The sequence below is a fragment of the Cebidichthys violaceus genome, unplaced genomic scaffold, assembly GCF_023349555.1.
Source record: "Cebidichthys violaceus isolate CVI_PGR_0920_01 unplaced genomic scaffold, fCebVio1.0.p SCAF_7, whole genome shotgun sequence".
Taxonomy (NCBI): Eukaryota; Metazoa; Chordata; class Actinopteri; order Perciformes; family Stichaeidae; genus Cebidichthys; species Cebidichthys violaceus.
Window position 1 is genome coordinate 5,080,943 of NW_027176927.1, and position 20,598 is coordinate 5,101,540.

General features: G+C 41.5%; 1 protein-coding gene and 3 non-coding genes across 4 annotated transcripts; all 4 read right to left on the reverse strand.

Annotated features, from left to right (window-relative positions):
- Positions 1 to 783: 783 nt before the first annotated feature.
- On the reverse strand, positions 784 to 20,479 carry ncapd2 (non-SMC condensin I complex, subunit D2). Its single transcript, XM_068736122.1, has 32 exons — positions 20,381 to 20,479; positions 19,789 to 19,908; positions 19,631 to 19,706; positions 19,489 to 19,547; positions 19,216 to 19,391; positions 18,553 to 18,698; positions 18,163 to 18,290; positions 17,873 to 17,996; positions 17,584 to 17,731; positions 16,205 to 16,402; positions 15,984 to 16,118; positions 15,801 to 15,888; positions 14,758 to 14,950; positions 14,513 to 14,631; positions 13,300 to 13,500; positions 13,018 to 13,192; positions 12,429 to 12,513; positions 12,102 to 12,238; positions 10,145 to 10,277; positions 9,366 to 9,441; positions 9,055 to 9,270; positions 8,815 to 8,975; positions 7,979 to 8,090; positions 7,654 to 7,777; positions 7,167 to 7,322; positions 4,542 to 4,719; positions 4,356 to 4,450; positions 4,085 to 4,165; positions 2,990 to 3,173; positions 2,720 to 2,888; positions 2,508 to 2,627; positions 784 to 1,122 (listed from the first exon to the last, which is right to left on the reverse strand). The coding sequence occupies exons 2-32, from the start codon at positions 19,904 to 19,906 to the stop codon at positions 1,040 to 1,042; spliced, it is 4,194 nt and encodes a 1,397-aa protein (XP_068592223.1). The 5' UTR covers positions 19,907 to 19,908; positions 20,381 to 20,479; the 3' UTR covers positions 784 to 1,039.
- On the reverse strand, positions 15,462 to 15,749 carry LOC137891776 (small nucleolar RNA U85). Its single transcript, XR_011105375.1, has one exon. It is a non-coding gene; the product is annotated as a small nucleolar RNA U85 (small nucleolar RNA).
- Positions 16,588 to 16,928, reverse strand: LOC137891771 (small nucleolar RNA U85). Its single transcript, XR_011105371.1, has one exon. It is a non-coding gene; the product is annotated as a small nucleolar RNA U85 (small nucleolar RNA).
- Positions 18,798 to 19,131, reverse strand: LOC137891770 (small nucleolar RNA U85). The gene has a single exon (XR_011105370.1). It is a non-coding gene; the product is annotated as a small nucleolar RNA U85 (small nucleolar RNA).
- Positions 20,480 to 20,598: the final 119 nt, after the last annotated feature.

Sequence of the window (20,598 nt, forward strand, 5' to 3'; positions counted from 1 at the left end):
CTTAGCTCCCACTGAATACATTTAACTCAAATTTGTCCTCTGATAAAACCTAAGTGCTGCTGCTATCACACCGTTAGCCTGTTGTTGGCAAGTGTCTTTACATAACATATCAATCACACATACAGAAATGCACCCCTCATCTTTTCGGAGAGGACAACGTGTGGGAGAGGGAGTAGGCGAAAAGGAGAGAGATTAGCAATGAGGGGAGGGAGGAGGGTTAAACTACCGTGCATGTGAAGAGAGGAGCGCTGTAAGAGGAAAAGTAGGCAACGGAGAGTAGGAGGAGGTGGAGGATGGGAGGGAGAAAAGCACCAGCAGAGAGCGGAGGGAGACCTACAAAAGAGATTGATTACAAGAACAGGAGGCGGCCAACGAGGTAACAGCAAAAGCGTCAGACAGAAAAGGGGGGGGGGGATTGTAAATAAACATGCAGCTACACTCATTGGTGAGGAGAGCTAAATTGTTTCTCGTCTAATAAAGACTGAAATCTGATATGAAGGATCATGCTGTAAGAAAGGGAAAGAAATTCGAGGAAAATGAAGTAGAGAAGCATGTGGGGTAGTAATACTGTCCGGGCAAGCTGTGACAACCCATTAAACACCACTGTCCAAACACATGATACAAGCAGACATTCAATGCCGCTTGTAATGATGGTGTAAATTTACTTGACATAACCCAGCGGACACCCAAACCCTTCACACGTTTCATTGTGTCAGCCTCTGGAGGTTTGTTCAGCGCTTAGAGGCCGCTGAGTGACGCAGCTCAAAATGAGACAGACAGCCGTTTGAGTTCTTATCAAAACAAGAACCATTTATTTAAAATAAGTCTTGATTATGTGATAAGATACATCATCACACTACTTTAGATTGGTGCCAAGTACCAATATCTTAAAATAAAATGTACAAAAAGATTTGAAAAGTTTTTTTTTTTAAAAGAGAAAAAAAATGCAATAAAAACTGTTAAAATGCAAAACATCATTTCAGATAAAAGATTAAAAGGAAGAGACACAGAAATAAGACAAAAAAACAGATAAGACAGATCAGTTTCTGAGGCGAGCTCGTCGAGATGTGCGGGCGATGGGTGTCGTCACTTTAGGGGTCTCACTCTCCGCCATTACTGCATCTGATGAAGAAACACATGATTAGAAATAGATAAAGCAAAAGCAGTCATGAAAAACAACTTTGCTCAGGAATAGTTTGAGCATTTTAACAGACGGTATTTCAATGAATCCTAAAGACGTAATTAGGAAAATACGCAAAGAAAATCTTACCCCTGTATAAATACAATTCAAAAAGCCATGTACTCGCCACCTTATCTCAGTTTTAATGTGATTTGTAGATTGATTTAATCTTTTAAAGTTGTTTTCTATCAAAGCCATTAAAGAAATCCCCAGATCTTGGATTAGTGCTGCTGCAATGCACAGCTCCCTCTTAAGAGCAGCCGTCCTAAATCCTCTTAGACAGAACACTAGTGTGGTTCAGCTCAGTGCGCCAAACACTTTGAACTTTGTTGTATTGATCTAAAGCAGAGGTCTTCAACAGGGGGTCCGTGAAATGTTTGGTTGATTAGACATTTTTTCTTCTTCTTCTCTCCTCCAAACATGAATCTGTCCATTATTTTAGTTTATTTCAGTATTGTATGCAAGATAACAGGTATGTTTATGCATAGCAGTGGCATTAATAGGCCATCATTCATTTTCGTTTCCACATTTACGTTTAAAATAAAAAAAGTCAATTTGAATAGCTTGTATGCATGATTATCATACAAGGCATGTTTCTAAATGGCAGTGGCACGGCCACCCTACTTACTGTACCTTTAAAATAAAAACATGAATATATGAATCTGTGTATTATTTGAATAGCTTAGTATTGAATGCACAATAACAAGGTATGTTTATACATGGCACTAGGCCCAGTTTAATATAAAACATAATTTGATACAATATATATAGTAGGGGGTCCCTGCTCCATCTCTCTATCAGTTTGGGGGTCCTTGGCCTGAAAAACGTTGAAGACCCCTGATCTAAAGTCTATCACCGACTTCTGCCAAAAAACTGAAGGCCATTCTACGCACAATACCAACAGCAGAAACGACTAGTCGATTAGTAGAGAAAAGAGTAGTTTTGAGGCTATTTAGATAAACAATCATTTATTTTTTTATTTAATTTTCTAAATTAGAGTATGTTGCTTCTCTCTGTTCTGTGTGATTGTAACTGAATATCTTCTGGTTTGGACAGGTGATCAGACAAAGTAAAATCATTTTATTAAATAAAAATATTTAGTTGCAACCCTAAATGTAATTTTGCAAGGTGGTACATTTTTGTATTACATACCAGATATGTTGTCTAAGGGACACATTAGGGGAAATTGTGTTCAATTACAAAAAAAAAAACTGATCAAGTGTAAAAAAAATAAAAATAAAAAGAATTGAATAGGCAGAAAAATCCGTAAAAGCTATTTTCACTTTGAATGATTCCATGTATGGATTTATGAAGTGGCTGCACTCACCCTCTTCATCCTCCTCCTCATCACTGCTGAAAGTGATCACGGGTTTCTTGGACTTGCGAGATTTCTGAGGCGTCACAAAACTGTCATCGCCGTGGCCAGAAACTGATGGCTTTGCTTGACCTGCAACAAAATCAGAAAAGGTTGGGGTTTTTTTTGTCAGAAATGTTTTCTATCTGCACAGGAACCTTGAATTAAAGTCTATGACCACTGACCTCTCTTCGTCCTCGCTCGGCCTCTGGTGGGCAGAGGTGTACGCGTGACTGTCTTCTCAGAGGATCCTCCTTCTTTTGGGTTCTCCTCGTCCATCTCAGGACTCTCCACATTCTCCAGCCCCCGCGTGTGAACCGCTGTCAGACGCTTCTCAAACTCATCTACCTGGGCCTGGGGACACAAAGTGGCCATCAGTCAACAAAGATTGCATCAAAATAAATAAATAATAATAAAAAAAAGAATCTACTTGGAATTAGAGACGTATGCAGCACCTTGAACTGGACTTTGGCCCCACGGCGGAGCTTGGCGGTGATGGAGAGCAGAGGCTGGTAGACTCCAGGCTCCGTTAACTTGTCGCTGTAACACTCCCAGCATTCCTGCAGCCTCTTAAAACCACGCTCACACATGGACAGCAGAGACAGAGACATGGCCAAGTCACACCACTGACGCTCCGTCCTGAGAGGGAAGCAGAACAAGAGTCAGAGGAATTAGAGACAAAACCTGATTACAAACTATGTGAAATGCATAGAAATTCCAGGTCCTCAACATAAAACCTCATTATTCATGAATATGTCTTTGCCCTGACATTTGGACCAAATCTTATTTTCTGGGAACCTCTTGCATCGAAATTGATTTTGCCATTGTGTAATATAAAATGTCCTTCCTTAGAGTATGGGTGAAGCATGAGTCAGAGGCAGACTGAAGACTGGCCCGACTAATGGTCCACTGGCCCGACTAATGGTCCGTATACAATCCTAAACTATACGAGAAGAATGAGAGAATACAATGTCAGAGTGGAGGTGAACTGCTCTGAAGGCAAGATACGTTTATTGGTACAGCACCTTTTAACAACAAGGCGAATCAAAGGGATTTCTGCTTTTGCACAAAAGGAATAAAACAAAATCCAACATAAAATCATGAGTGTGCTTGATAAGTAAATGATTAATTAAAATGCTGAACTGATGTATAATTAAAAAAAAAAAACAGTGTGTTAAAAACCTTGCAAACAAAGTATTTTGTGGCAGGGCTGAAGACTGAAAATTAAGAACTATTTGATTGAACCTATTTCCATGCCACTAGTCAGGAATATAAAGGGTGTTGGTGGGCACAACTGTACGAGGCAGTAGGTCCATGCCCAATGAGAGAAAGAGGAATCAGAAGTGGGGCAATGACCCTCTGTCATCTCTGAATCTCTCTTGCTTTAATGGTTGATCTCTCTTCCCACATTGAAAAACACTAATTACTCACGCAGCGACCCCTGCATTTTGCACATATGAAGTACTTCAAGGCAGAATTAGAAATAAGGGAAACAAAAGAAAAAACAAATGAATAAAAAAAGCAGGTGAGAGGTGTGGAGATTTACTCACTTGGCAGTCCTAAAGCGCTGACACAGTTTCTCTACTAGAGACTCGGTCTGCCTTTCCTTGGTGATGTAGGAGAACAGCTGTCTGAAAACACACAGACACACAATACAGCATCTAAACAAAAACAGCCCAAAATAGCAAAGCTGTCAACTTTCCCCTCCAAAGCTTCTTAGACATGTCACGATTTCTTTCCAGGGCCAGTTGAGTCCTGCTCAGAACGGTCAAATCCTCAGCAAAGGGGACTAGACGGATACTGAAAAGCCATGAAACTCACTTCATGATGGTGTTGAAGTCCTCAGAGGTCATGCCTCTCTCAGGGTCAGACAGACGACTGATGATATCTGGGAGGAGGTTGTAGATGGCATTGTCCTGATGGGTAACACCAAGAGTTAAAAACCTTCCCAATTATTCAGGCACCATTAAAAGTTATGGATGCGTGTGTGTGTGCGCGTGCGCGTACCTTGGAGGCCAGCTCGTTGAAGAAGTTCAGGGCCAGGCTGGTGATGTGAGCTTCTGGGTCAATTAGCAGCACAGCCACTTCGCTGACTTGGCCTTTGACTTTGAGCACATCCTTAAGCACCAACTGAGTCAGAACTGTCACAGCCGTCTGCCTCACTGAAGGAACCTCGTCACTGAGCCTAGAGGAGACGAGGACGTGAAGTCACTGGACGATTCATTTTCTACATCTTCGGTCCTGATAATGGTGCGAGATCTATTTTCTCAATCAGCTTCTTACTATGACCGATAGTATCACTGTGTTTTTGTCAAACTCAGAGAAATACAAAAAGATTCTAATCCAAGTTGTCAGGGGCTTTAAGGCATCATCAAAGACGTATATCATATATCAACAGTCATTAGGATACATCCTCTGGGAAACATGAATGTCTGTACAACATTTGCCAATCCATCCAGTGGATGTTGAGATATTTAACTGGTTATGTGATATTTTGTGGCAGGGAAGGGAAATTCAGGGGATCATCAAAGTCAGTGTGTTTCAGCCTCTGGGCACCATGAATATCTAATGGAAAACCATTCAATAGTTGAGATATGTCAGTCTGGACCAACATTATATAGAGCTGTGGGTGGAGACAAAAAGTAAATGAATACATCTTGCCACCTGTGTATTTGTTGTTTCCCAGTCCATTACACTTTAAAGACTGGGTTATTAGGCAGAACGTTACGGGCACCAGGCAACTGTCACAGCCTCGGCTGAATACAATGGGATTGAACATGCTGTCGCAGGGCAATCTGATAGCTTTCTGAGACCAATTTAGATTCACTCTCACCCAAAACCACAGAACAAAGAAACTCATTAACCATTTCTCGTTTATGACAGAGAGCAGGACTCCTGGCAGAGGATCAGACACTTGAACATGGAAATTCCACAAGCCAATGGAAGGAGCTTGCAACTGCAACGAAGCGGGGTAATTAATTCTTAATACGCTTATCAGGAGGCTCCAGGGCAGTAGCTCAGAAAACAGTGGAGGTGCCGTGTGTGGGAGACAATTAGGGAACGCTATGTAATGCTTATCAGGTAAAAAACACAAGGAGGGCAATGAGGCATTATAAATGAACAGTGTTTTACACATCCAAAACAAGTCGGTGTGAGCACTATCAACCATTATAATTAAAACTGCACTTCGTCAAACCGAGAAACTGCAGCTTTTAAGTTAGCTATAAGGAAACAAGATAGAGAGCAGTAAGCGTTTGTAAAATGAAAGCGTACCTACAGGCTAAAACCCTTGCAGAACCTTTGAGTTCAGCCAAAATTATTCCCTTCTGCTCACCCAACCGCTCTGTATAATTACAACACACTCGTCATTGGTTCTAGTAACAATCTGCAACACACTAGTAATTAAGTCGTTCGTTGTCTAAAAGTACCCTGTCTGAGGCGGTCAGAGGCTCCGCCCCAGTTCACGTGTGGGGGTGGGTTTAAGATACAAAACATATCATTGGTGTTTGTGAACACAGATCATCTCAAAGTTTGTTTCTCCCATTAAAAAAAAAGTCGTGATGGGAAGAGTAAACTTTTCCCATCATGTGGCTCAGTGGAGCGCGGTGACAGCAGCAGCACTTCAGTGGCTGAGAGGAAGAACAACACACCGAGACGTGGTGGAGGGATCCGGATGAAGACGGCTGAAGTGTTCAAGCTGAGGGGGATGTTGGCTGAGATCAAACGCCAGTTACAGTACACCCACTCAGCTGAGCATTCAGGCGTAGCCTAGCCTTATAATGCTGGGTGAACAAAAACAACAAGCAAACCTAGGGATGTTGTGATGATGTCCATCTAATTGGAAACGAGTTGATTAGTGTGGTGGACATGATGAGCATGAGCTGCTCCTGTGACAAATTCATTTTATATCACTAAACTCATTGTCAACTCCATCTGCGATCTTTTCAAGATTTTCAAATGAAAACACCCACTCAGGGACATAGGTTACCAAAGTAAGCTAATCAATAAATCATTATGGGATGGGTCAAATGCAGAGAACAAAAAAATTCCCCACTGCAGGACTAATAAGGGATTAAACTTTTTTTTTTTAAATAAAGTTATTAATAATGTGAATACTAGCACTAGTTGAGTCAACGTTAGCTGTGCTAAATTTGGAATTTCTTGAAGTGGGGTTGTATGAATACACATGCAAGATAAAAATTACTGTTTTTAATCAATGGAGTCTGTGGCTGAGTAAAGTGCGATAGAACGGCTTCAGTTCGCCGCTGTAAAGGGAAATCCGACGGCAAAATAAAGCAGCTGTACGGGAGCAACAGAGAAAAATGTATTTTAGCTATCCAAGAAAAGGCACACCTAATAAAAAACATCAATATCAGTTCAAGTATTCGCTATATTTATAATATTTTTACCACTTTTCCTTGAATCAGACAGCTTTTTCTGTAATATCACTCTTCAAAGCCACTAGACTCCATTGACCATTGGCTAAGCATTTTGACGCTAAAAAACATTATGTACTTTGATCAAAATTTGAATGTTTGGATTCCAACATAAGAAGCTACATAATGATAGCCTAAAACATGAATGAATGAAAGTAATAGACCCCCCATCCTTTAATTGAACTCATTACATTACCTGGCATATAGATTCTGAGTCCAGGGCTCCAAAATGTTTGGAAAACGGACGGTGAGATCTCCCAGGGCTATCATGCCATTGGCCCTGACCACAGGGAGAGCCGAGCGCTCAAGCACAGTAAACATGAGACGGATGTTTTCTTCACACACCGATGGGCTTATAGAAGAGAAAGAAATCACAGCTAGTTCAATAATTCAGGTCCGTTTGTTTAGAGGATACATTTTCTGAAGAAAAGTCATACATTTAGGGTTGCAACCTACTAATATTTTCATCACTCTTAGTTTATCAATTAAGTGATTTATTGTTTGGTCTACAACAGTGATACATTTCCCAAAGTTGACATGTTCAACTTTTTTGTACAAAAGCAAAAGGACTTCAGAAGTATAATACAACAGTTCTACAATAAACCCTACTTTCATGAAGGTTATAATGTTCATGTGAAGTGTACCGCCTCGTACAGAGCAATGAATCGGCAATATGTTTTTACCTTATCATCATGTACTGAGAGAGCGCCAGACAGGCAGCAGTGGTGAGCTGTGGGTGGGAGTAGCGTCCTGGGGAGCTGCAGACTCTCACCAGCAGGGGAAGGAACGCACACAGCAGGTTCTCCTCTAGACAGACAAGATGGTTAATATATGGAAACATTGAATTATCAAAAATCTATGTTTACAACCATGAAAATATTTGGAACAACTAACTGTTTTATTATGAATATACAATTGAATTTCAATTCCATAACTCCATATGCTGTCAATTATAGTTCTTAGAGAGAACATTGCCATGTGTGCATCTCCAGCTGAGGTCTTTCTTACCAGCGAGTAATTCAGTCTCACAGATCTTTCTGATGAGTTCAGCCTCCGTATCTTCAGCAGAGGCACCCATCAACCCCAGCTCCTCCTCCATAGTGCTCTCATTGGCTGCTTGCTGTTGGAAAAACAGAAGAGAGCTTCACAAAACAGACAGCTCCCATGATGACTTGTAGGAATATGTTGAGAGAAGGGGCTGACTTGAAGCACACTCTGCTGATGGTGCAGTCATTCAAATTTCAGTCTCATTGCAGCTTAATTGTGACACTAAGACAACAATAGTTAAGTGATATTTTCTTTAGGCTTGAAATTTGGTTACAGTAGAGTCCAATAGGGACATGTTTTTACAGGAGAAAAAAAAAAGGTATCAAAACATCTATTGTCACTCATGCCCATTTTGCATAGATAATCACTAAAAACACCTCGTCCTGGCGGAGTAAACCATGTGACCGTGACAGAGGCTCTGTCTGTTAGGCTCTCTAGTTATTCTGAGAAACATTGAGGAAAGAAATTAAGAAAATAACAAAAATGAAAAACGTCTCAAGCTAATTAAAAAGACATTTAATTTCGTGTTCCCTGATGAGATGAACAATTATGAGCCATCACTGTGTCACAAAAATGAATCTAGTCAAGCGATCCTGCGGAGACTCAGTGGTGAAAATTGTTTTGACAATCAGACTGAGGGGGTTGTTTTAGCTTCGATGTAATTAAGTATTTGCAAAGTACTTTTATAAAAAATGCCATAAAATTCTCCAGAGCCCAAGGCAACATATTACAATTGTTTTTGTATACTCCTGTGTGTAAGTGTACTGTATATTACAAGTGTCATACAGCCTAATTACCTTAGCTTTGCTGGATGGACGCTTCTCCTTCTCCTCCCTCTCCTCCGTCTCTCCTCTCCTCCTCCGCAGCTCAGCGCTGACACTGCGCTCGAGGTGAGACACCTGCCAAAACGCCACGCAGCCACACAGAGCCAACAGCTGGGCCAGACACACGCAGTTCACTGCAGGAGAGAGAGACACGCGTGATTAAGAGCATGCTGGACAGGTTACACCGAGTCAATGTGGACCAAAGAGACTCACCTTGTTCACCTTGCTCATTGGACTCTTGAGATCCATCTTGCATTTGGCCAGCGTCCTTATTGACATCGCCACCTTCTGCAATCTGATCTAGTAAGAGGCGAGCGCTGCGCTGGAGCAGCCGAGAGCACAGCTGGTCAGGGGACTCAGCCAGGAAGTAGAGGAGACGGACGGCCTGTTCCATGAAGCTCTGCCAGTAAGGGTCTTCCATCACCACACCTGGAGCAGTCAGGTCAGAGGGAGAGACCAGCGTGAAGTGGTGAAGGCTAAGACGAACAAATCCCTCAACAAAGGGCACATTTGTCTGCATTTACCTTCAGCGATGGCCTGTGTGAGGCAGGTGAAGAGCTGATGGTCCTGTGGCAGTCTGAACGGAGCACCTTTTGATTGCTGGTGGAGATGATGCAGCAGATGTTAACATTGTGTTAAAGCCCTTCACATGTCCACGGGCAAAATGTCTACCACAAGACAAGGCAGTTTTCCCTGCCCCATAGCTAAAACTATGCAAAAGTAACAGTTCATACACACCAAAATGCAAATGTGAAATAACTGTAGTTGGAAATGACGAGGGTTTGATATCCGTCATTGTGTTGTTTTGCCAACAAATACGCTGAATATTGCCAGCAGTTGATATTGAGTGTGATCATGAGGGTAATAGGACATAAAGAGGTTCATCATTCACAACTCACAGGAAAAGATTTTTATTTAACCCTTGTGTTTGGTTGACAATAGCTTCACTTCCTTGTTGTTTGGGAAGTACAGACACCGCTGTTATGTATATAAAAATGAATCAAAAAGCTTTTTTGCTTTAAAATAAAATTTAAAAAAAAATACATTAAAAAGTATTTAAACGGTAACCCTTCTCTTTGCCACAAACTGAAAAAGCTTTGTGAATTGACAAAATAAGGACATAATTCATGATTTATATGGGATGTGCATGAATAAATATATATTCCTGTATTTGCCAAAAGGTAATTTACAGACATAGAATCAACAGAATATCACCCGTCAGTCACATTAACACCCTCAAGTCAACGTGGCCCTCTGGTCACTAGGACTGCTTAGAGGCAGATCATGACTCCTGTCTCCTTACCCTGACATGGTCTGTGATGCTGCAGATGGTTAGAACTGAGTCTCTGGCCAGAAGAAAGTCTTCAGTCACTTTTTCTCCCAGAGCCACAGAACAAAGAGTGTCCAGATTACTGAGGACCACCTCCCTCTCTGCCCTGTTGGATTCGCATAAATACAAAAAAAAAAAAAGAAAAAAAAAAAAGACACTTTTACAGAGAGGCATTAAGGATAGATTTTATATTTCCCAATGATCATATGATTATGCAAAGTGAGGTAATAACATCTCTGCCCTACATCACCCCAGCCACTGTGTGCTGGCCTTGCCAGTGCTAGGCTGCTGCCCAGATAATGCGTGTAGGAGGATGGGTTAGGAGAAGCACATAAGATTTAATAGGTTACGAATGCTGCCGGCTGAATGAAGAGAAGCAACAGTGTGGGCGGACTGCAGATAGTCTCTTAACTCGCTCTTCCCTGCAGCTGTGGCAGTCTTTGAGGTAGATTGAGGGGGAACATTAAAATAAATAAATAAATAAATAAATAAATAAATATATTCAGTGAAATGCACTGGCAAGGAGCCTAGTTATATGGTCGTGACTTAGATTACAATGAAGAGGAGCCGAGGCTGAGCTTGTATTCTGACTAGAGAGGATTTGGTGAATGTCGAGTAGCTGAAGCAGGACCAACATGTAAAAGGAAGCGCCTCTACAGAGAGGAATATTGCAGATTTTACATTTACATTTTTTTTTAACTGTTTAGACAACTGAACAGTAACACAAAGCTACAACAATGAAACTGATTCCTGTCCATTCTAACAAACAGCATAAGGTTCAGAGTGTAAACATTTAACTTGAGCTTTTTAAGATCCAGATACAAACGGACAAAAAAAAAAGCCAGTTTACGTGTGCTTTAAAGGTTAGCTTTTGCCATGAACTTGTCTCATGCCTGTTATCTCTTTCATTGAAGGTCTGCAATGTTTTATCAAAAGCACTTTGAATTGCCTTGTTGAAATGTGCTATACAAATAAACTTGCCTTACTTTAATTTGCAACAAAAAAACAAACAAAATAAGGTTTAGGTCTTCAGTAAATATTTCTGAGAAGCCATGTGAATGTAACTTTCTCAACATTAAATTCAGATTAAACGAACATATGAGCAATTGAAACCAAGTTTACTTTTTGCTCAGTTCTGCTGAGTTTGTACACAGGTTCAATAGAGTAACAATGTCGCTTTAAAAAGTAATCTATTTTCACACCCACAGCGTTCAGAATGAATTATAATTGGAATATCATTATAGTTTCCAGTGAGTCACATGTAGTCATGAGAAAGGACTGCTCAGTGTTGCAGAAACATCACGACTTGTACACCTCACGAAGCTCCAGATAGAGCTGTTCTCACCAGTCAACACCTCATCCATAGTAAACAAGTCTTAAGTATGTACAGCAAATACAACCACTAAAGTCACAGGAACAACGTTGTTTATGTTGCATATGTAGCAGTAATGGACTAGGATAAAACTGCATTTCATTGTGGAACCCTGTGTGGCAGAAATACCGTAACATTACCTTTTTCTACAACTTGACATATCTGTTTTGATTGACATGCACACCTACTCTCCTGCAGTACATAATGAGGTCAGATGCAAAAATGAATAAAGAAGAGCTGTAATGGGATTGATCAGTTACCGAGATAGTAATCCAAATACCAGGCTGAATGATTCAGGAGTACACTACGGGTGACTGGATTTTACATTTCCTTGGATTAAACAGAAAAATGCATGCACTGTGACCGATTATACAATTACTGCTTATGTCACTGAACAGTCGCAGTAGGTGGGGCTGAGTTACTTTGGCCTGCACCTTTAAAGCTGAGTGGCATTTCAAGTTAAAACCTCATTTTGTAAACTTCTAGGACCCCTTTCTCTCATCACGGCATTAAAACATTTGTTTCTTAGGAGCGTACTAAAAGTGGTCCCCGTCTTACCGTGCAGCCATACCCAGCAGTAACACTGCAGCTCGCCTTTGTAAGCCAGAAGTTTCTCGTTTGCCAGTAAACCTTTCCCACAAGACCTGCACCACAGTAGACTGGAGATGGCTTCCACTGCCAAAAAACTCCTGCACCTGAAGAAACCAACAGAAACATGTCACGATCCTTCACATGTTTAATACAAAATACAGAAAACACAAAGTAAATAAAACGTACACTGAACATTTTATGGCTGGTTCATTGAATATTCTACATAGTTGTGTTCTATAATTGACCGTTGCACTCAGAAATGATCCATACCGGTGTAATAAAAGTGTTACTCACTATTTCCTCAAGACACTGGATTGTTCCCAGAGATGCATCCACCATCAGTTCAGAGAGACTGTCGACAAGAGTGTGTGCTTTCAGCCTAATGGAAGAGGAGAGAGCTACTTCAAGAAGAGAACAAAAAATAACAAAAATATATATATATATATATATAAAAATAAATGGAGCGATTAGATTGCTGCCACATCGCCCCGTTAATACGTCTCCCTTTGTGTGCAGTAAGCGGAGGAGCAAATCGTTTTTTGACTGCAGTGAAAATGTTGTTTTTGGAAAGGTTTGGATCACAACAGACATAAACAATCTTATGTAGCCACCACTAGAATCTAATTCTACAGATGGTATTATACTAATAATATTTGTGTAGCCTCATTTTTATCTGCAACTGCGCAGAAATACCAGGTTTAAACAGAATGAACAGACATGCAAAAAAAAGTAAAAGCTGTACAGCATTCAACATTATGAATGGATCTTTTGACAGCCCTACAAATTTATATCAAAATAAATGTAGTATCAGCTGAAATCACAATAAATAGTCAATGTTAGGCCCTTTCATATCATCATGCATGTGTGAGGTAGTTTTACACACCGGATGGTGTCTCCCTGAGGGTTTAGGTACAGGCGCCTGTAGGCTTGAACGACAGCATCTTTAATGGCAGCGTCAGTTGACCAGACCAGAGGCAACATCTTCCTCACCCCACTGACAGAGTTGGCAACGCTGAACTCGCACACAGTCACACAGAACTGCACAGCCTCCTGGACCACTGAAACCAAAAACTGCAATTGTCAAACGTGAAAATATGTCTTTGATAAATGATATTGAAATGCACACGTTTGAGTAGGTTTGCACTCTGATGAATACTGTCTCTACCTGACGTGGTTTTCCAGTAGAGCATGGCGTTAATGACAGAGATCGCTCTCTCCACTTGTAAGGCGAAGGTTTCCGTGTCTTTCAGGTACTGCACCAACATCTCTTGTTTCTTCAGCTCCCCATCCTCTTCCTCCTTCTCGGCCTCTTTCTGGGGGATTGGTGGCAAGTTCTGGCTGAGCTCAGAGGCGTCTTCGTCAGAGCCTGAGGAAAACACCAGGTGTTGTATAATGTAAAGTAAAAAGCAACCACACAGAAATACAAATAAAACATTTTTACATTGCTTACTCAACACTTCCTGCAGCTGCAGTAATTAGGTTAAATCTACTGTGATGCTTTTAGTGTGTATAACATTACATTACAGTCATTTAGCAGATGCTTTTATCCAAAGCGACTTACAATTCAGTATCTATCTACACACCGTAGGCACAGCTACGGGAGCAATTTTGGGGTTAAGTGTCTTGCTCAAGGACGCATTGACATGAGACTAGTGGAGCAGGAGCCGAGGATCGAACCACTTACCCTCTGATTGAAAGACGGCCCTGGTCTCCACTTAGCCACATAGCCGTATAAGGCAGCTACAGAAGTGTTACATTTACATTAACAGCATATTAAGGAATAAGACATCAAATTCTGATTCTGGGCCAGAGTACATACAATGTATAAAAAATATATACTAGTCATAAAGTAACAACTTGTCTGGACTTTTCTCCCATGATGTGATCGGCTGGGGTGAATTTAGACTTTTAGAGAAAACCCTGTACATGATGATTAAGGCTGACAGACAGCTAACATTTAGGCAATTCCTGTTTAACTCAATACTTATTCAATTGCCTTTGTAATTGTGTTTTTTGCGCTCCCTGTCTGAACTGCTAGAAGATAAAGAGTCTTCAAACAAAGGCTAAAATGTCATAAGGCAGCTCACACATGACATTTTATATTCATCAACTGAGAGTACCAATTTCTTTCATGCGTTTATCTGGCAGTGTTTTATGCTCTAAAATATATCCTCTACTCACATTTAAAAAAGACAAATATTTTAGACAAGTCAGTTTAATGATTCGACACTAAGAGATAATGTGAAATGAATTTCCTCCAATCAAGAGGAAATGCAAAGAACTGAATATTAAATGTGTTCAATCATGCTTCCATTAGGACTCACATCAGAGAGCTCTTATGATAGAAACGCATCAGGTGAACTGAGTGCAGGCTTTACCTTTGAATATCAGAGCCAGTGTGTCCATTAAAGTCTCAGGGGTGAGAGTGGACAGAGAAGCAAACATTTCAGATTCAGGGAAGCAGCCGTGGGCTCTTATACAAAGACGCACAGCATTCCTGAAGAGAGGGAAGACAAAAGAAATGTCACATATTGTTGGAGTTGACAGTGTGGGAGAAAGAAATCCTTGAGGTAGTGACTCTTGGTCAACTTTTACCGAGGCCAACACTGGTGATTAGCATCACCTGTATTTGTTGACACGAAGGAACTGAGCAACCTTCACTGCAGTCGCTCGGTCGTCCTCTGCCTCCTTGTCTTCCTCCACATCCTCCTCCTCCTGCTGCTCTGCTTCACTTGTTGGCTCCAGCTCTGCTCTGACAGTGACGAGCAGCTCAGGCTCCATGGCGGCCCACAGCTCTGATGCTTTAATCACCGCCACTGCCAGGAGGGAGAGGAAGATTCAAATTCAATAAGGATGACTCAGGTTAGAGCTACAAAGAAAATGAGGAACAACTGACAGAAAAAGGTTACAAATTAAATCAATTAGCAGCAGGAGGACAGAATGGCAAGAGAATTGTTCTTTGGATAAAAATTGAGATTCATGTAGGGCTCTTGAGTGCCAGCATCTGATCGTTAAGGGCTAGAATAGTTGGTAGCTTTATTAATAACGTCGACATTCAAATCTAAATGCTGCACAATTTTTCTTGTCTTGTCATTCTGGTCAAACCCAGTATTTCTGCACAGTTGCAGATAATTAGGCTGCACTATAAGTATTATACCATTTGTAGAATTGTAATTGAAAGGTGGCTGCTTAGGATTGTTTCCGACTCCAAACATTTCAATAACTCCAGAGCCAAAGTCCAATTGCCAAAGTTAAATGGGAAAAAAAAAAAGAAGTAAACTTTTACTAGATCAAATTAGGGTTTTGCACAAATGAGTTTCTGAACTTGACCCTCAGATTACCAAAGAAGCAACTCACAGCTGACTGAACATTGACGAGAGCTGGGTGAGCTCCTTGCCGCTCACACATGTACACATACTGTCGGCTTCATACCCATGATTACTCCTCTGTAACTTTAAAAAGGACTAATTTGGACTGAGCCAAGTCACTGTAGGCAGGCCCTTACAGCAGAGCAGGAATGCTCCTCTGCACTGCCAAGATTACCTGCCAATAGAGGCAAGAAGAACCCAGCTCTCACTCAGTAAGCTCGTATTCGCCTTGGTCTCATCACTGGGCGGCATGTCACTGCACATAAATGAACATAAACTTCTTTGGGTTCATCCGTACCGGGTGCTTTCCCCTCCAGTTTCTCTTTCATCTCTCTCAGTTTAGTCGTCTCTTTCTCCAGCGGTTTCTTCAGATCTGCACTGCTAAGCTGAAGAAGAGACAAGAACATATTTCAGTGAGATTGTGAAATCTGAAAAATAATTGCTTTTCTGGGTTATCATTAATCGTGTTGCTTTTAGTGACCTTGCAGCTATAGGGGTTGTGTGCGATGAATGCTGCCAACAGCTGGATAGCGCTCTTCACCGCATTTATAGATTTATCCATCAGTCGCCCCACAGCCAGCTCCATCACCTCACTGTACTTACACAGGGGCAATGCCTAAACACACAAAGATTGTAACTATTACCAAGTGGAGCATTTAACAAGATGCATTTACAGATACTCAATAAGTGAATGAAACATACTTTGCTGTTGACTATGCGTGCGTAGACCTGCAACACACGTGCCCTGACATGGGAATGCGTGTCGTGCAGATGTTCCTGCAGTGTGTCAAAGAAGCGGTCGCGGTCGGCTTTACCGGACTCGTCAAGCCTGTCACCACACAGAACCCGCACAAGGATCTCTCCCAGCACCTCACACACAGCGACGCGCATTGTGTGGCTCTGGAAAACAGTAGGAAACAGGGAATAAGTCTGCTTCTAATCCTGTTCTTGTGTCAATAACATCTACAACAATCAATGACTCTTTAATGAGGATTTATGCATCGTATGTATTAAAAATACTCGAGTGAATTAAATTGACTCGAGTATAAAGACATTACTTTGTGTCCAGTTGAGTTTCTGAACTCTGCCCTCAGATTACCAAAGAAGCAACTCATTGCTAACTGAACAGTAAAGAGAGCTGGGTGAACTCCTTGTCTCTTACACACACACACACACACACACACACACACACACACACACACACACACACACACACACACACACACACACTGTCAGCTTCATCCCAGCAATTACTCTGCGGTGACTTTAGAGGAATAATTTGGGTTGAGCCACGTCACTGTAGGCAGGCCCTTACAGCAGAGCAGGAATGCTCCTCTGCACTGCCAAGATTACCTGCCAATAAAGAGTAAGAAGAACCCAGCTCTCCTTCAGTAAGCTCGTATTCGCCTTGGTCTCATCACTGGGCAACATGTCAACTGAACAGGAGGAAAAATAAACACAAGCTATGTGTGGAAGGGACTCTGAATAATCGCAGAGTTTGTGCTTTTTCTTCTGGTTTCTTGGGTCAGTATGGCAACACTCATCAAGTCCTCAATGAGGGGTGATGAATTGTGCCATTATAACAGCAAATATTGCACCTGAGCAACAGAACTTATCGACCAAATAAAATGTCAGAAATTCATAATTTTCTTTCCTTTCGAGAGACTTCGAGACTTCACAGTGAACGCAAACATGGCGACTATCTTAAGTGTAATTGGATGCTGTCATGTGTGAAAATATTGCTACACGTGGTCTGTCACCCTGTGAAGCCATTGTAGCACATTACTGTTGACATCGAACAAACATTACTGTACAAGCTAATCACAACAAAGAATGATTACATTAAGTTACAGCTCAGTCATCCTCAGAGTGGCAAACTACATAAACCTTTACACAGAAAGTCTTGAAGGGAACAAAGAGCAGGTTTTGTAGGGAATGGTATGTCCCAACATTATTATTAAACATTTCTCCTTATTATATACACTTTCATGTCAGATAAATGTTACAGCACACTCCTGTTAATACTCAACTAAATTAATGATTCAATGTTAGCAGGATGAGCATGTTCAAGTAGTCAGTACCTCTCCTTCCAGGTGTGTGATGAGCACACTAATGTTGGGGATCATTAATTCAGGCACCAGGGCGCCGAGTTCTGCAATGAAGGAAGAAAACGCTTTGACCCCCGACGCCTCTCTAGCCAGCTCCTCACTAGACCTCTGACCAATCTCCCTGAAGGAACGAGGGGGGGGGGGGATGAACTTACAAACATGATTATTTGCAGCAAAATATTCAATCAGATTAACAATAACAGATTTACAAAGAGGACTATTTGTTGTGAACTCAATACGAACACAAATTATGCTTACTGACCGTATAACTTCTCCTATGATGGACCTGACTCCATATTCTGTGCTCCACACAGACACGGCCTGTGCAAACACGGACGACAACTGCTCAAAGTGTTGCAGCAACTGGATCACCTTTACACTCGCACCTGTAAGAGTTAAGACAGGGTATTCACTAAAATCTAAATGTATGCCGAGTAGCAATAGGTCTTGTAACGTTTTGTTATACATGATAATTATGAAAGTCAAAGGGTTGACATGCTCCCTCAGTTATAACTGTCGATGACAATTTCAGCATTCGAGTGTGAGACTAACCCAGAAGGTGGTTGTACTTCTTGATTAGCACTCCCAGTAGGTGGATTATACAATCTCTGGTGGGTTTGCTCTTGACATGGCTAATAGTTGGGTTCTCAAGTAGTTTATAGCAACAGCAGGTCACACAACTAAGAGAAGAAAGGGACAAAACAAAGAATTCAAAAGTTTGTTCACGTTGACATTAAATGAAGCAACTGAACACGACCATCTAACCTTTTTAGGTTTGGTGCGACAGTATCAATGAAACGGTCATTTTCATATACGCTCCAATGTTATCAGTGCCAGGTAAAGATTCTAAGAAGAAAGTAGTAAATGACACCAACTAACTGTATAAAGACAGCCAAGTCTGACACTGTACTCTTGCCCAGAGCTCCCTAATCAGCTGGGTACCTGATGAACTCTTCCTCTACCAGAGAGAGGCTCCAGAGGGAACGGATATCCAGCTGGAGGAGCTGGACGAGGACCTGCAGAACCTTCTCCCTCTCGCTGTCCCATTGTAGCAGTCCTTCTCCGCCACCTTTGCCCTTTTTACCACCCTGTGTAAGACAGACAAAACCTGATCGAGCCCAATAGATACTCAACTCAAAAGCTACACAAACTATAAAATCGACCATTGAAATTAACATTCAGTATATGCCCTCAGGTTACCAAAGAATGTAGTTCATTATTGCCAAACCAATTATAGATTATAGCCTCTTGCCAGCTGGTACATATACATTCATACAGCAACACAAACACACAGAGACAAACAAACATCCGCACATTGTCTGACATCTCCTACCTGACCCGTCCCATTGCTCTTGGGGGGCAGAGGTTATCGAAGATGACAAGTTAACTGTGGTTGGGCCCTTACAGTAGCGCAATAAAACTCCACCACACCACCAAGATTACCCATCTAACAGCAGGCTAGAAGCAACAATCTCTTGGTCCGATCGGATCATCAAACTTGCCATGATATCATCATGCGGGCATTTAAAATTGTTTAACATAGCAAAAATTCCCAGCCATAGACATTGACAAAGTGTTTCTTAGCTACATCTATTATAACCATACCTTTCCAGGTGCCGTGACAATACTCTGTCTATAGGAGTCACTCTCAAAGGTCTCTGTGAGTTTGCAGAGCAGGTAGACACTCATTTTAACTGCATTAAGATTCTCTTTGCGCTCTGCAGCTGAGACGGAGGTGGACAGGAGAAGCGCTGGCAGGGAAGCAGCCAAGCCACTAACCACTGAGAGGGGAAGGGAAGAAAACAGACAAAATGTTATCACTTCATACCACAGTTGTATTGTTTATTTACACGTAGAAACGTGAAAAAAAGCTCCAACCTTGTACTAGTAACTCCAGCGTATCCTCTTTCACACCCAGCTCCACTGAGCTGCATTGCCTTAAAATAGAAAACAGCAGTTTTGTACCCATGCAGTTCTTAATAACAATAACCATAGCAAGCTGTATATTATCAATGCTTACTGTAGCACGCTGTAGCCTGTGTCAAAGTGTTCCAATATACACATGGGCCCCTGGCTTCTCAATGCAGCCTTAAATTCTGTGTGGAAGAGAGACAGAAACCGGTCACAAACACACCAGCCCCATTGAGAACATCTCCACAACGTGAACCAGCTACTTACTACTGAGATGGGTCGGCAGCTGTTTTGGGGACACCACATCCTGAACGACGTACTGGTTGATGCCCCCACTCTTCACCAGGTCGCCCACGCACACGGGCACGAAAAAGTCCCACGACATCCCTGAGTCAAGAACAAACAAAGAAACATTAGATTGGATTGCTTGCAGCTTTAATTAGCTACGTTTTTAGCATTGCAGTTACAATGTACCGTTGACCTGTAGCGTTTACTACATAGCTAACGCTAAGTAACGTTAGTATTTTGATCACATCAACAACTCAATATTTCAGTCACTTCTGAACATAAAGCTAAAGTTCACGACTTAATTATAACCTGCCAGCTAAATATTATTCGATATGACTGATTTAGAAAAAGTTAAATAGTCTTTCTATTATGCAAACATTACTGGTTTGTTGTGAATCAAGCAAGCCAGACAAACAACTAGCGTTACTGCTAGCAAAGTTAGCATGCTAGCTAGCTGCTAATGGCGTAGCTTCACTTGTTGGCTGTTACTTTACTTTTAACTGAAACGAGTGCAGCTACACTTAGCACAACAACTGTTGTTTTTTACTAAATTAGCAAAGATAATGCTTACCTGAGACGGCTGCAGTCCCTTTCTCCACGATGACGATCCTCTGAAGACTAACGTGCGGTCTGCTCTCTCCGCCGCTCACGAGCTGTTAGAATCCGCAGCTTTTCAAACTTTATTTGGATATCGCGCCAAAGCGATGAAATTCTGACGTCACACGTTGCCAGCACGTTTTTACACAGCACCGCCACCTACAGGATGACTGTGGCCACGACAATACGACG

Excerpts from the sequence above, each read along its gene's own strand:
- ncapd2 (XM_068736122.1), bottom strand. The coding sequence starts at position 19,906 with ATGTCGTGGGACTTTTTCGTGCCCGTGTGCGTGGGCGACCTGGTGAAG. Across the intron at positions 16,403-17,583 it reads TCACACACCTGGAAGGAGAG|AGCCACACAATGCGCGTCGC; the intron begins GTACTGACTACT and ends ACTGTTTTCCAG. Across the intron at positions 9,271-9,365 it reads CACACAGGCCATCGCTGAAG|GTGTGGTGATGGAAGACCCT; the intron begins GTAAATGCAGAC and ends TGACTGCTCCAG.